General features: G+C 38.5%; 8 protein-coding genes across 8 annotated transcripts; 3 read left to right on the forward strand and 5 right to left on the reverse strand.

Annotated features, from left to right (window-relative positions):
* The first annotated feature begins 119 nt into the window (after positions 1–119).
* Positions 120–2629, forward strand: RHIMIDRAFT_230087 (eukaryotic translation initiation factor 3 subunit B). Its single transcript, XM_023607662.1, has 3 exons — positions 120–478; positions 533–836; positions 885–2629. Exons 1-3 carry the CDS (start codon positions 213–215, stop codon positions 2508–2510), a joined length of 2196 nt encoding a protein of 731 aa, XP_023463020.1. The 5' UTR covers positions 120–212; the 3' UTR covers positions 2511–2629.
* Positions 2630–3758: 1129 nt separating this feature from the next.
* RHIMIDRAFT_206831 (heat shock cognate protein 70) lies at positions 3759–5851 on the reverse strand (the record flags this gene model as incomplete). Its single annotated transcript, XM_023606939.1, has 5 exons — positions 3759–5071; positions 5121–5201; positions 5274–5378; positions 5432–5742; positions 5805–5851. 5 exons carry the CDS (start codon positions 5849–5851, stop codon positions 3759–3761), a joined length of 1857 nt encoding a protein of 618 aa, XP_023463021.1.
* On the reverse strand, positions 5805–7570 carry RHIMIDRAFT_263498 (3-deoxy-7-phosphoheptulonate synthase). Its single transcript, XM_023611678.1, has 9 exons — positions 7501–7570; positions 7235–7450; positions 7046–7175; positions 6942–6993; positions 6852–6893; positions 6675–6795; positions 6328–6623; positions 6196–6271; positions 5805–6141 (listed from the first exon to the last, which is right to left on the reverse strand). Exons 1-9 carry the CDS (start codon positions 7529–7531, stop codon positions 5993–5995), a joined length of 1113 nt encoding a protein of 370 aa, XP_023463022.1. The 5' UTR covers positions 7532–7570; the 3' UTR covers positions 5805–5992.
* Positions 7571–8673: 1103 nt separating this feature from the next.
* On the reverse strand, positions 8674–9202 carry RHIMIDRAFT_50575 (uncharacterized protein). The gene has a single exon (XM_023615335.1). It carries the CDS (start codon positions 9031–9033, stop codon positions 8767–8769), a length of 267 nt encoding a protein of 88 aa, XP_023463023.1. The 5' UTR covers positions 9034–9202; the 3' UTR covers positions 8674–8766.
* RHIMIDRAFT_50582 (glucosamine-6-phosphate deaminase 1) lies at positions 9068–10416 on the reverse strand. The gene is made up of 5 exons (XM_023615336.1): positions 10136–10416; positions 9899–10085; positions 9503–9838; positions 9395–9448; positions 9068–9335 (listed from the first exon to the last, which is right to left on the reverse strand). The coding sequence occupies exons 1-5, from the start codon at positions 10182–10184 to the stop codon at positions 9185–9187; spliced, it is 777 nt and encodes a 258-aa protein (XP_023463024.1). The 5' UTR covers positions 10185–10416; the 3' UTR covers positions 9068–9184.
* Positions 10417–10569: 153 nt separating this feature from the next.
* Positions 10570–11063, forward strand: RHIMIDRAFT_240822 (mitochondrial import translocase, subunit Tom22; the record flags this gene model as incomplete). The annotated part of the gene is made up of 2 exons (XM_023609457.1): positions 10570–10923; positions 10977–11063. 2 exons carry the CDS (start codon positions 10570–10572, stop codon positions 11061–11063), a joined length of 441 nt encoding a protein of 146 aa, XP_023463025.1.
* Positions 11064–11253: 190 nt separating this feature from the next.
* On the forward strand, positions 11254–12433 carry RHIMIDRAFT_50588 (uncharacterized protein). The gene is made up of 4 exons (XM_023615337.1): positions 11254–11411; positions 11473–11859; positions 11917–12145; positions 12198–12433. The coding sequence occupies exons 2-4, from the start codon at positions 11640–11642 to the stop codon at positions 12388–12390; spliced, it is 642 nt and encodes a 213-aa protein (XP_023463026.1). The 5' UTR covers positions 11254–11411; positions 11473–11639; the 3' UTR covers positions 12391–12433.
* Positions 12434–13234: 801 nt separating this feature from the next.
* Positions 13235–13723, reverse strand: RHIMIDRAFT_240824 (uncharacterized protein; the record flags this gene model as incomplete). Its single annotated transcript, XM_023609458.1, has 1 exon — positions 13235–13723. One exon carries the CDS (start codon positions 13721–13723, stop codon positions 13235–13237), a length of 489 nt encoding a protein of 162 aa, XP_023463027.1.
* Between the last annotated feature and the right edge of the window lie 558 nt (positions 13724–14281).

The raw sequence follows: 14281 nt of genomic DNA on the forward strand, positions 1-14281 counted from the left end.
TGGAAGACTTATTCCTCTATATTGACCCTTTTTCTGATGACATCTATCGTCCTTTCTTGTGCTTATCTTTCATGAACACTAGACATATATACGCTGCATATTGACTATACAAGATATTTAAATTTCGAAAAGCTTAATTTTCTGTGGCTTGCGTCCTTCAAAAATCAGATTTTTTTCCTTTTCCTAGTTTCTTCTCTTTATATATAGATACAATGCCCGGTTTCGACTTGAACAATCTTCCAGAAAGAGAAGAAGACATCAACTTTGATGATATTTATGAAAAGCATCATGTTCCCATGGAAACCGACTTTGACACTATTGTCGTCGTCGATGGTGCTCCCATTGTTAATGAAGCAAAAGAGGCAAAATTCATCAGTGTCATTAGTAAGCTCTTTACAAAAGAAGCAGGTGAAATCAAAGAAAATGGCGTTTGGATGCCCATGACACCTAATGATGAAGGAGAAAAGACTAGCTCAGGGTAAAGAAAACAAAACCAAAGTAACAACAAAAAGTCTTACCCTCCTATTCATAGTTATCTCTTTATTGACTTTGTTTCAGCAGAATCTGCTCATGCTGCAGTAAAAAAGTTGGATGGCTATAAAATGACAAGGACTATTACTCTTAGTGTCAACAAGTTCACCGATGTTGAAAAGTATAGCGACATGAATGAAGAATATATTGAACCTGAAATCGAACCTTTCACTCCTAAAGAGCACTTGAAGAGTTACTTGATGGACCCATTGGCTCGCGACCAATTTGTCATGTATAAAGGCGATGATGTATCTGTATTTTGGAACAGAAAGAGCGATCCACCAGAACATGTCTACACTAGAGCTGTAAGTTACTATATTTGCTTATAAATAGATGATTAACGTGATGAGTAGAACTGGACAGAAACATATGTTCAATGGTCACCTAAGGGTTCTTACCTTGCCACTTTCCACACTCAAGGCATTGCCCTCTGGGGTGGTCCTTCCTGGAACAAGATTGTTCGTTTCGTCCATCCTGGTGTCAAGTTGATCGATTTCTCTCCTAATGAGCGCTACCTTGTCACTTGGTCCAACGAACCTATCAGCTTAGCTAAATTACCCGAGAATCAACATCCCTTCAGTGAATACGATGAAGGCAACCAAATCATCATCTGGGATGTCAAGACGGGTAACTTGTTACGTACCTTCCCTCTTGTTCAAACCTCCGAAGAGCAAAAGACCGTTCGCTGGCCGATGTTTAAGTGGTCTGCTTCTGAAAAATACTTTGCTCGTGTCGTTCCTGGTCAACAATTATCTGTCTATGAAGCGCCTTCCATGGGCTTGGTCGGAAAGAAGAGTATCAAGGTACCTGGTATTGTTGATTTCGAATGGTCACCTGCCAAGGGCGATGCCTCAGACCTCAAGATCTACCAAAAGGAAGAAGTGTTGGCCTTCTGGATCCCTGAATCCGGTAACCAGCCTGCCCGTGTCAACCTGATGGGCATTCCCTCCAAGGAAACCATAGCTACCAAGACTTTGTTCAATGTCTCAGAATGTAAACTCTATTGGCAGAATCAAGGTCATTACTTGGCTGTCAAGGCAGACCGTCATACAAAGACCAAGAAGTCTACTTTTGCAAACATTGAAATCTTTGATGTCAATCAAAAGGGTGTTCCTGTGGAAACGATCGACCTCAAGGACCCAATGATCGCATTTGCCTGGGAGCCCTATGGTGATCGTTTCGCTGTCATCACCACCAGTGATCCTAACTTTGGCGCTACACCTGCTCACGGCCAAGCACCCGCCACGATCAAGACCGACGTCAAGTTCTTCTATCTCGACAAGTCCAAGAAGAGCGCTTCTGGCTTCAGATTGATGAAAACACTCGAAAAGAAGACGGCCAACTACCTCTTCTGGTCACCCAAGGGTCACAATATCGTCCTGGCCACTCTGCGTTCCGTAAGCAATGCCGATCTCGAGTTCTACGATCTTGACTTTGAGCCCCTTACGACCGACAAGAAGGACAAGAAGAACCCTGGTGCTTCTGTGCAGTTACTGTCTACTCAGGAACACTATGGTGTCAGTGACGTTGAGTGGGATCCTACCGGTCGCTACGTTGTTACTGGATCTAGCATGTGGCGCAACTCTGCCGATCACGGTTTCTGTATCTGGGATTTCAAGGGACAACAATTGTTCAAGCAAAACATTGAAAACTTTAAGCAGTTGCTCTGGAGACCTCGTCCTGAAAGCTTGTTGTCTGAAGAACAAAAGAAGAAAATCAAGAAGAATCTTCGTCAATACTCTAAGCAGTTTGATGAAGAAGATCTTGCCATGGGTGATGCTACTGCTGCTAAGCTTCGTGCTGAACGTAAAAAGGCATTTGAAGAATGGTACGCATGGAGAAAGAATGTCGAGCGCACACTCGATGAAGAACGTAATGCGCTCGGTAAGCAAGTCAAATTGGCTGATGAAGACAGAACTGAAGTTATTGAGGAATGGGTTGAAGAAGTCATTGAAGAGACTGAAGAAATCATTGGTTAGATCATCTGTACACACTTTATTCAGAAATTATAATAAAATAAAATTTCAGACAACAAAAAGCCAAAGAATGATTAGTAAATTAATTATTGATGTTAACTACTTGTATTGAAAAGAGAGAGTTTATAAGTGAATGATGAACCTTTAGTGTTGACAACTTCACTGTATCTTCATAAAATATTGTCGTACAATAAAAGAATTATTTACGTAAAAAGACGACGAAGAAAAATATGTTTGAATAAATAACATCATGTCAAAAGAGAAAGAGATAATGAGTATACGTAGAAAAAGAGAGAAAAGTATGCTAATATTAGAGCATATATTCTAATATTAGTTTTACTTACCACCAAGGTGCATTCTGGGGAAGGTAGCGATAACTACCCAGGATTGTTTAAACAAAACAAAAAAAAAAAACAAAAAAAAGGAACGGAAGACAGAGAATCCAGAGCACAAGAAGAGATAATTGGGAGAAAGCTCCAGGTACATGCCAGAGAGCAAAGAGGGCAGGACAAGCGAGTCAGAGTAAGGACCATGAACACTCAGAGGGACATCTGATAACTGCTGTAAAGAAGCAAAAAAAGGACAAGCTCTAGGAACGGATATCTGGGACAAAGAAATCATATCAAATAGGAGCAATCTGCTTCGTGACCATGTTCTTTTGATATAATGGAAAAACCGAAAAAAGGATCTAAACTTTTACAAAGAGACTAAAGAGGGCTATTTCTAATATCAAGTTAATTTCAACTCCAAGACAGCCCACCTGTTAATATTGCTATCAAATGGGATAGTGAGCCATATTCTTTTTGTATTTGTTATTACTCTGATAACATTACAACGGTTTCAATACGACATCTCAATTTGGAAAGCACGACATTCAGTCTCATTATTTTTTGGAAATACAGTGTATCCATGGATGTCAAGGCTGATACTACGAAAATATTCTTGGCGACAAGTTTACATTTCGTACAGCATGAATTTGTTCTCACCATTGAGTGCATCTATTTTCGATCATAGGCGGATTTACTTTCCGCAAAGAGTGTATATCTCTTAAAAAAAGGATGATGTCAAGTTGGAAACAATAGAGAAAGATAAAGTGTGTAATTAAAAAATGGACGCGAACATAATTTCTGAAAATTGCATATGTAACAGTAGATTAAGTTTTTTATTTATCAGTACTTTTTACAAAAATAACCAATACAGAGAGGTTCATTTATATCTAATGCTGGAGAATGTAGATGTTGTCTAAGTTATTTAACGGCGTTGAGAGTAGACGTGAGCGAAAGCACGAGTGGTAGCGCGCTTCAACTTGGATTGAGCAGACTTGAGGTCATCAGCATTGGCTTCGTCGGCAGAGATATCCATGAGTTCCATGGCTTCGGCCAAAGCGGTTTCAATAGCCTCACGGTCAGCACGACGGAGCTTCATGTTGACGTTGGGATCAGCAATGTTGTTCTCGACTTGGTAGACATAAGATTCGAGGTCTTGCTTGGCTTGGACAACGGCTTCACGTTCCTTGTCAGCATCAGCGTTCTTGGCAGCATCTTGAACCATACGTTCAATATCAGCAGCAGAGAGACGAGTGGAGTTGGAGATGGTGACATCAGCCTTGCGACCGGTGGTCTTGTCTTGAGCAGTGACCTTCAAGATACCGTTGGCATCGAGATCGAAGGTACAGAGGAGCTCAGGAGTACCACGAGGAGCAGGGATAAGACCAGAGAGAGAGAATTCACCGAGAAGGTTGTTTTCCTTGGTCATCAAACGTTCGCCTTCGTAGACAGGGAAAGTGACAGTGGTTTGGTTATCGGCAGCAGTGGTGAAGACCTTAGACTTTTGACAAGGGATGGGAGAGTTACGAGGAACGACAACAGCCATGATACCACCTTGCATTTCAACACCAAGAGAAAGAGGAACAACATCCAACAAGAGGAGGTCTTGAGTCTTTTCGTTACCAGCTTGGTTGGTGAGAACAGCGGCTTGAACGGCAGCACCGTAGGCAACAGCTTCATCAGGGTTGATGGACTTGTTCAATTCCTTACCGCCAAAGAGGTCTTGGAGGAGAGATTGGATCTTGGGGATACGGGTAGAACCGCCGACGAGAACGATTTCATCAACATTCTTCTTGTCAATCTTGGCATCCTTCAAGACACGTTCAACGGGTTCAACGGTACCGGCGAAAGCAGTAGAGTTGATTTCTTCAAACTTGGCACGAGTGATGGTGGATTGGAAGTCAACACCTTCGAAGAGAGAGTCAACTTCGACAGTGGTTTGGGTCAAAGAAGACAAGGTACGCTTAGCACGTTCGGAGGCAGAACGGAGACGACGGAGGGCACGGGCGTCACCGGAGATGTCCTTCTTGTGCTTGCGCTTGATTTCTTGAACGAAGTGGTTGACGAGAGCGTTATCGAAATCTTCACCACCCAAGTGAGTGTTACCAGCGGTGGCCTTGACGGCAAAGACACCACCAGAGATGGTCAAGAGAGAGACATCGAAGGTTCCACCACCCAAATCGTAGATGAGGACGTTGCGTTCCTTCTTGTCGTTGGCATCCAAACCGTAAGCGATGGCTATAAGGTGTATGAGCATCTCGTTATCCTTGTGTTATTTATAACTTACCAGCAGCAGTAGGTTCGTTGATGATACGGAGAACATCGAGACCAGCAATGGTACCGGCATCCTTAGTGGCTTGACGCTGACCTTTTTACAAAAGAAAAAATATGGTTGGTTCCCGCAAAAAAAAAAATAAAACTCCATTAAAAAATAACTTACTGTCATTGAAGTAGGCAGGAACAGTGACAACGGCCTTGGTGACCTTCTTACCGAGCTTAGCTTCGGCAATTTCCTTCATCTTGATCAAGACCATGGAGGAAATTTCTACAGCAAAGTCAATATACATGAAGGGGAAATCAGATAGAGTATGAGCTTACCTTGAGGAGAGTAGGTCTTGGTTTCGCCTTCGAATTCAACTTGAACGAAGGGGTTTTCGTTTTGTTCGACAACAGTGAAGGGCCAGTGCTTCATGTCAGCCTTGACATCGGCATCATCGAAACGACGACCGATCAAACGCTTGGCGTCGAAAACGGTGTTCTTGGGGTTCATGGCAGCTTGGTTCTTGGCAGCATCACCAACGAGACGCTCTTTGTCAGAGAAAGCGACGTAGGAGGGAGTAGTACGGTTACCTTGCTCGTTGGCAATGATTTCAACACGTTCGGATTCCCAGACACCAACACAAGAATAACTAAAGCATACAGTTTAGAATCCCTTGCAACACATAATTACAATATAAGAAACGATATTTACGTTGTACCCAAATCGATACCAATGGCACCTTCGTATTCGACAGACATTTTTTATGAAAAAGAGAGAGAGAAAGAGAAAGGCACAATTGTCTTTAAGCTTAATTGTTTTATGCTCCCCTTAACGAATCATTCTCCGCCATATGAAAAATTTTCTCTCTAAAATGATGTGGCTTTTTTATTAACAAAAATTTAATGTTCTCTTGCGGCACGTCTTGCTTGCACACCTTGACGAAGGATATCCAGAGTTCTCACTGTGTCTTCCCAACCGATGCATGCATCTGTAATAGATTGACCATAGTTTAATCTGTGAGGACCTTCACTAGGAATATCTTGACGACCTAAAAGGATGAGGATGAGTAAGGTCATTGGTGCTACTTTTTCATTGGTTTTACCTTCTACCAAATTAGATTCAATCATGACGCCCACTATATTATCTCCTGTCACGCTAGGTTGTGCTAATTGATCAGCCTAAAGCAAATTTTTTTAACGAGCCATTCACACATAAATATACAATTCTTTCTTACGATAGACTGTGCGACTACAGGTTGACGGTTATGATCTTTGTTTGAGTTGCCATGACTACAATCCACCATGACGATAGGGGCGAGTTTCAATTTCTGAAGTTCTTGTGCTGTCTTCTTGATTGACTCGGCATCATAATTGGTTCCACTCTTACCACCACGAAGGATGACATGACAGGCATCGTTGCCTTCTGTTTGAACAATTGCTGATAAACCTTGTTTGGTTACTGACAAGAAGTGGTGACCGTTGCTTGCAGCTCGGATAGCGTCGTAAGCAACACCATTTGAGCCATCCGTGCCTGAAAATAAAGAGGATAAGAACGTTGTGTAACAAACGGATTTCTGTTTACCATTTTTGAATCCTACAGGACAGGATAATCCCGAAGCCAGCTCACGGTGGATTTGTGATTCGGTTGTTCTTGCGCCAATGGCGCCCCAAGAAACCAGATCGCCGGTGTATTGAGGAGAGATCTAAAAGAAAAAAAAGGGTTAAGAAATCAGCATGTTTAGAGATCTGCTTAACTTACAGTATCCAAGAATTCACAGCCAGTAGGTACGCCCATTTCGTTCTACAATAAATTAGTTAAAAGATACATTAAGGAAAAGGTAAACCTTACAAGATCGAGCAGTAATTGACGAGCAATACGAAGACCTTTGTTGATTTCATAACTGTAAAGAGACGTTAACAAATGACACTTGTGTAATCTGGAATAGAAATTACCTGTTATTCATGAAGGGATCATTGATTAAACCTTTCCAGCCTACAGTTGTTCTTGGTTTTTCAAAATAGACACGCATAATGATAAAGAGATCATCCTTTGCATCCTTTGCATATTCGATTAATTTAGCAGCTGCACAGATTAAAAAATGAGTAAAAAGACGAAAAGTATGCAAGCATGATCGACTATACCATATTCTTTTGCGGCCTTCACGTCGTGAATAGAACAAGGACCTACAACGACCAAGAGACGATCGTCTGTACCCTTAATGACAGCTTCAGCACTTCTTCTTCCTTCCAGGATAGTTTGAGCTGCCTGGAGTGTAAGCGGAATATCTTCCATCAAGATTTGAGGAGGAATAAGAGGTTTGATACCCTTGATACGTTTATCATCAAGTTCGTTTAAGGCTATAGGATCTTTGGTTATTAACAGCATTGGCTGCACGTGTAAGATGTACCTTCAGTAATAATAGTACGAGAGTAAGACATTGTCAGAGTAAATAAAGAAAGGGAAAAAAACGCTGAACGTTGCGGGATGAAGCTTTTTTTTTTTTTCTGAACAGTTCTGACTCACAATGTATTGTGCAGCGTTTTCAGAGTTGACTGGCCCTTTGTTGTAAAATTATTGGATCTGAGATTAAACGTATTTTGTGAATCCATGTATACCGCTTTTCTCACATGCCAATGAAACAAGCACTCTGCACATCGAAATTCGTGTCCAAAGTATATGTGATGAGAATAAGCATACGTGTAGGAAATAACCTACACATTTTACCAAAATGTTGTCACACTCTTATGTTGAGCATATCCAATTGACATAATAAATGTCCGCCAAAATCAGGTTAATACTTCATGTTTATTCTTAAACCTTTCAGTACAAAGTGGATGAATAATAGAAGTTATATTTAAACAAGCAACAGTCTCTTTATATAAATGCAGTAGACAAACCCAAGGTAGCTGTTGTTATTGTTCTGGTTATTACATTTGGATAATAGCCTACTCTTCGTAATGTAATTAAGCTCATGACGCTTGCTTATACTGTATAAATGTGGCTTACAGTTGTGTTACTACACTTGATTCAATAGTACTTGCTATATGAAAAATAAGAAGTGTCCTTTGTCTTCTTATTCTAACATATATGCAATCACGGTTCTCCTCTCTCTTTGTTTCTTTTTTTTTAAAGGATGATTTCTTGAAAGACATCTTGTGTACCTATTTATGCAACTCTGTACCATACTTGTATTACCTCGCTGAATTAGTGGTGGTAAGAAAGCGTTTGTTTGAACAGTCAATTAAAGTATTCCTTATTCCTAAAATGGTGTAAGCTAGTTACTTTTGATAATCGGCGATAAAAGCAAAATCCTTTGTTTATGATATCATTTCTAATATGCTTCCCTATAATACGTTCATCAAGGCGTGTCATTGTCTATAAATGTATTGTTATTATTAAACTGCCCCCAATCATGCTTCTCATGTCTGTCTTGGGCAACTCCCAACTTGTTACTCCTTTCAATTGTAGATCCGTGTAGCAGCTCCATGATTCTTGACGATCTTATAAAGAAATGAAAGATGTTGCTTAATTAGTAGATAATTATTACATTGTTTATAGGCAGTAAAAGAGGAGAAGAAAGGCATTAGTATATGCTGTAGACTTTATTAGAGAAAGGGGGATATAGAATATACAAATTAAGGAGAAAGGATAATAGACTATGGCACAAATAGGTTTATGAATCAGAAGCTTGGATCATGCTATTATTATTATTATTATTATTATTATTATTATTGCTACTACTGCTACTTCTACTACTAGTACTGCTATTACTGCTGCCAGCAACGGAATTGTTGTTGTTGTTGATATTATTACTACTACTGCTATCGATGCGTCTCTTTTTTGAACTTGAAGGATAGATTTTTGGTAGTTCTAATTCTTCATCTTCCTCTTCTTCATCATTGGGAGAGAGCTCACCGTTCAATAACTTTCTTACCATCATTTCTCTTGTCAGTCTAACAGAACGCTGTATTTTCTTTGGTGACAGCAACTCGCCCTGTAAACCTAAATTCTCTTGTCCAATAAGTGATTGATGAACATGTTCAATTGATTTGAAGTATTTGACGGTCTATACGATGGGTGTAAGGATCAGTTTATATAGATATAATGTATGTACACACCTTGACATGTAATTCTAATGTAGCATCTTCATCACACACAATAAGACCCTTTGGGTGCATTTGTATGGCTGATACTGTCCACATATGGTTGATACCTTCCTCTACGCATTTTGCCAGTGCAATACTATATGGAACCATGTTTCAGTTACACTATATTGCCTTTTTTTTATGCATTATTATCACCTTCTGTGTGCACCAGTGATGATGATACAGACTTCACGAGCATCCATGACAGTGCTAGGAGAGAGAAGAGTATAAGTAACAAGCAATAGCTACCAGACATAAACTTACGCTACACCCACAGTTAATGCTAGTTTTGGCACTTTTGTAATATCGCCTTCAAAAAACCTTGCATTGGCAATAATGGTTTCATAAGCCAACGTCTTGACACGGGTCCGAGAGGTTAATGAAGAACCGGGTTCGTTAAACGCAATGTGGCCATCAGGACCAATGCCACCAATGAATAATTCAATGCCACCATACTTTGCTATCTCTGCTTCATATCTTGCGCATTCGGCTTCTAAATCAGGAGCATTACCGTTTAAAAAGTTGATGTTCTCTAGTGGAATATCGATATGTTGAAATAGGTTTGTCCACATGAATGAATAATAAGACTGTTTATGTGAACTAAAGAATATCATCCCATATATTAGATGGTGTGAAATTCAAAATGATAATACGACTTACCGTGGTATACCCACGTATTCGTCCATATTAAAGGTAACAACGTGTTTGAAAGAGAGTTTTCCTTCTTTATAGAATTCGACTAGGCGTTTATATGTACTCAGTGGTGATGATCCTGTAGGTAAACCCAATACGAATGGTCTTGATTTAGTAGGTCCAAATTGATTGATACGTTCTTTGATATAGTGAGCTAATAGGATGATGAGCTTTACATACAATAAAAAAAGTCAATAAACTTACCAACCCACTCGGATACAGCATCATAATCATTTCTGATAATAAGTCTCATTTTGTTTAAAAATGAAAAATAAAAAAAAAAAGAAAGGGAAAAAAGTGTGTGTATGTGTGTGTGTGTGTGGTTTTATATATTTTACTCATCCCGCGGAAAGAAAAAAGTGAAAGGCTCAAATCAATTGTAACACGGATTCACTCGCCAGAATACACCTCGTTAAGCCCCATGTGTTCGTTTACGTCAATACTATCAATACTTTGTTATACTATTATTATTCATAAATCCTACGAGTTTTTTTTTTAAAAAAAATAAAGATAAAATGAAACACACGAAAATAAAATATAGCTGAGAACAAGGACCCTCCAGACACACATACACTAAAAAAAATTTTTTGTCTTTTTCTCTTTTTCTTTTCTTTTCTCACTTTTTTTAACAAGCAAACATGGTTAAATTAGAAGAAGTTTCTGCTGATCAATATGAACAAGTCGAAGTTTTAAGCGAAGAAGATTACTCTGACTTTTCTGACGACGAATTTGACGATGAAGATGAATCCCTTTTAGACAGAATTGCTGCTTTAAAGGATATTATCCCTCTTAAACACAGAAACAGAATTTCTTCAAGCGTTTCTACTTTAACATCCTGGGGAAAGACAGGCGCTACATTTGTTGGAAAGAGTGCTTGGGTTATCACGACTTCTATGTTCTTGTTGGTTTTACCCTTGGCTTTGGAAATCGAAAAAGAACAAGCCTTGATTGCTTATGAAAAGGAAGCAATGCAACAACAAGGAACACAACAGGTAAAGAGTATTTAATTGCATTAAACACACGCTGATATATTTATTTTATTCAGATGCTTGGCTCTGGTAATGCATATGGTATGCCTCAACAACAACAACAGCAACAACAACAACAAACAATTAGACCCCCTGGTTTCTAAGTTTAAATAAACCCTATGATTGAATGTATATTGCTTCATCCTTTGTACAAATAAAATATATGAAAAAGACAATCTTGCTTTGACAGGGCTCGCAGGCTTGTTTATCTCCTTTACAATTCAATCTCCGATTTCATTTTTAAAATGTTTTTCTCTTTCTTTTCTTTTTCTCTCTTTTTCTTTTATTTACCACGGAAAAGAATTAGTTCCTCTTTTATATAAAAAGAACAGCCCATTTTTAAACACTCTTCACAAGCTTCTTTATTAAATACCTCTTACCTTTTTACTTCTTTTTTAAACAAAACAAGACCAACCCCCTTTTTCATTTCTGTTTTAAAGGCGTTTTAAGTGGTAATACATTAAATAACAAAATGATTTAAAAAATTACTAAAAATAAAAAAATTCAATATAGAAAAAACGCCTACAAGGAAAAAGAGTAACAGCACTGGATAAAAACACCGTTCTCTTTCTTTACGCTTCAAGCACCATCTTTTCCAAGGCCTCCAAGAAAAGGAATATAAACAGTAGTAGTAGTAGTAGTAGTAGTAGTAGTAATAGTAATAGTAGTGAAACAAGTCCATGATTATCGCCAGTCCAGCTAAAAAGGAAATTTCTATTCCTTTACAACCTTTATCAACATCCTCTTCCTCCTCTTCCTCCTCCTCTTTATCATCATCATCATCAGTAGCATCAAATTCAACAGTCTCAAGCTTCCAAGATAAGGAAGAAGTCATTACTAATGCTACTACTGCTGCTGCTGCTACTGTTGATCATGTCACCGTTCATCCCCGTACGAGAGGTAAAAAAAGAAAAAGAAAAATCATCAATGAGTAATTCTAACTTTCTAAAAATATAGGTCAGAATGATATGATTACTCAAGTATTTGGTCAAGCCAGTTTATTTGATACTCAAGTAAATGACATTTTATCCATTACTACTTCTCTTTCAGGATCTACTGTGAATAAATCAATCAAAACCCTCACTTGCGAAGCTTTTATTCATAATGAAACTGTCTTTCTTAGTTCTCCATTTGTAGGTACAAATGCAGGCATATTGAACTGGGCGGATGGTGAATTTCAATCATGGTACATGTATACTTTTCTCAAATTGGACTAAATACTAACTTTATATTCATAGCATTACCCATTTGATTGAACTCGCTGAGGAGAAGACAGGTTGCACCGCTTTGATCGTAGCTATCGATCGTCGTCTGTATAAAGAATCGCTAAGTACAGTTCTTCGTGCTTTCATGTACTTGGGATTCGAAATGGTTAGTCCTTCCGTTCATGGTCAAGAACCTGGTTATATTCTTGTAGGTTATGAACTTTAATTTTCCCTTTTTTCTTTTTTTCTCGTTATTCTCTCACACATATACTATAAATAAACTATATCTTTCACGTCTTATATGACGCATGTCAATGACAGGTCATGAACCTCTCTCTTTGTAAAATGCTGATAGCACCCGTTTGCTGGGAATGGAAGGTAAAGATGAGATAGTAAAGGGTCTTTTTATAAACAAGTCTTTTTATTTCCCCTTTAATTTCTTCATTATGCTTTTCTTCTGAGATGGGAAAACTATAGGGATTTAGCCAATTTAGTGCATTAAGACGAGTGACCACCCCCCATCTTTCTTCCTTCCAATTCTGGCAATGATGTGATTGGAAGGCATATTTGTTCCAACCATTGTTACCTCCGTTACAGGTTCCGATGAAGCGGTAATGCTTTCCGCAACAGTGTTATTTGTCAAAGTAACGTTTTTCAAAAGTGCCAGACTTGCTGGGTCAATGAACATATTTTTTATTTGTTTGGTCTATTTTGGCATCACAATCCATGTGTTTGCAGCCACTCCTAATGAATGCGTCTTGTAAATGCCGATTTGTGGATAGTCCTTGCTATTGACCACATCTTTTCTTCAATGTTGACATATGAAGTATGTGTAATAAAAAATAACTGATAAATTAATGGATTTTACATGAATAATATTTTCAAGTATATAAGCATTTCCAATTGCTATCAAAATACCACGGAGTCATTTCTATGATTTTATGAAGCACTCAGAGTTTAGAAAATACGAGGGCTGTACCGACAAAAGGATACTGCTTTGGACCAAATCAACAGGGTAAAGCTTCAATAGACGACAAATAAAACATAATATATACAAGTTTTATTTACAATTAAATTACGTGAAGAACAACAGAATCAACAGATTGTAAGTAAAAGTTCTTACGCTTTACTGCCAGAAGGAGTGATGTAGCATTACGTCCACTATAAGCACTGGCTGGAACCTTGAATGTGAACACTCGATTACTGATTGGGCCACCTGCCAAGACAGGAGTTTTTTCAAAGAAGAAGATAGAAACAGTTTCATTAACCCCATAGTTTGCTTTCCTAAAGACCACCTTGGCTTTCTGGCCGACATGCCAAGTCTGATTGTTCTTGGGATAAACGATATCACCAGAGTTACTGTTCTTATGAGCACCTCCTGCAATATACATCTTGGCTATTTGCATATCATCCATTTCTTCAGCTTTGGCACCATTCAAAAAGGAAAGAGGAGATTTTGAGTCTTGTGTCTCTGTTGAGGTTTCTGGTTCCGATAATGGCACACAGGCAACAGCCCAGATCAAGGCAAGCAAGCAGATAACGGAAAAGTAAAGCTTCATGATAATAAATAGAAGAGAGAGAGAGAAAGTGGTTTTAAAAGGCTTCGGTTTTTACTTTAAAAATAAAGAAAGGGTAGGAATCAATTGACAAGGAAAAATAAAAACAAGAGACATAAGGGGGTTTTTATATGGTTAAGGCAACGGAAGATTCGTGCAGTGCTTTTTCAATTATCTTCCGCATGTATGAAACATATCAGATCAGATCAATTTATTCTGCTGCATTATTTTCTGCTTCACCGTTGTTTATCCGATAGGTAAAAAAAAAGAGAAACAAAAATGGTCCCTTGCACCAACCCTAATGGTTCAAAATGAGACGATAGGGTTGACCCTGTATCTTGTTTCGTTTTCCGTTTGTTTGATCTATAATCAATCTTGGATATTTTAAATACTACAAACTTGGTTTATACGTTACTACAATAATAATGACAGTATAAAGTCATTGTTATGTCAGTTATTTCTGATCTCCAAGTAGGAGATTGATAAGTTTAGCCTTTCCTTGGCGGGTCCTTGTGAAGTTTTTTTTTTTTTTTTTTTTTTTTTTTTTTTTTTTTTTTTTTT

This window comes from Rhizopus microsporus (genome assembly GCF_002708625.1).
Source record: "Rhizopus microsporus ATCC 52813 unplaced genomic scaffold scaffold_18, whole genome shotgun sequence".
NCBI classification, from domain to species: domain Eukaryota; kingdom Fungi; phylum Mucoromycota; class Mucoromycetes; order Mucorales; family Rhizopodaceae; genus Rhizopus; species Rhizopus microsporus.

Excerpts from the sequence above, each read along its gene's own strand:
- RHIMIDRAFT_263498 (XM_023611678.1), bottom strand. The coding sequence starts at position 7,531 with ATGTCTTACTCTCGTACTATTATTACTGAAG. Across the intron at positions 7,451-7,500 it reads TCGTACTATTATTACTGAAG|CCTTAAACGAACTTGATGAT; the intron begins GTACATCTTACA and ends AAGATCCTATAG. Across the intron at positions 6,796-6,851 it reads GCTGTGAATTCTTGGATACT|ATCTCTCCTCAATACACCGG; the intron begins GTAAGTTAAGCA and ends TTTTTCTTTTAG.
- RHIMIDRAFT_50575 (XM_023615335.1), bottom strand. The coding sequence starts at position 9,033 with ATGATGGTAAGAAAGTTATTGAACGGTGAGCTCTCTCCCAATGATGAA.
- RHIMIDRAFT_230087 (XM_023607662.1), top strand. The coding sequence starts at position 213 with ATGCCCGGTTTCGACTTGAACAATCTTCCAGAAAGAGAAGAAGACATC. Across the intron at positions 479-532 it reads GGAGAAAAGACTAGCTCAGG|TTATCTCTTTATTGACTTTG; the intron begins GTAAAGAAAACA and ends TCCTATTCATAG. Across the intron at positions 837-884 it reads AACATGTCTACACTAGAGCT|AACTGGACAGAAACATATGT; the intron begins GTAAGTTACTAT and ends CGTGATGAGTAG.
- RHIMIDRAFT_50588 (XM_023615337.1), top strand. The coding sequence starts at position 11,640 with ATGATTATCGCCAGTCCAGCTAAAAAGGAAATTTCTATTCCTTTACAA. Across the intron at positions 11,860-11,916 it reads CGTTCATCCCCGTACGAGAG|GTCAGAATGATATGATTACT; the intron begins GTAAAAAAAGAA and ends CTAAAAATATAG. Across the intron at positions 12,146-12,197 it reads GATGGTGAATTTCAATCATG|CATTACCCATTTGATTGAAC; the intron begins GTACATGTATAC and ends TTATATTCATAG.
- RHIMIDRAFT_50582 (XM_023615336.1), bottom strand. The coding sequence starts at position 10,184 with ATGAGACTTATTATCAGAAATGATTATGATGCTGTATCCGAGTGGGTT. Across the intron at positions 9,839-9,898 it reads GAATACGTGGGTATACCACG|TTCACATAAACAGTCTTATT; the intron begins GTAAGTCGTATT and ends GATATTCTTTAG. Across the intron at positions 9,336-9,394 it reads ATCACTGGTGCACACAGAAG|TATTGCACTGGCAAAATGCG; the intron begins GTGATAATAATG and ends GGTTCCATATAG.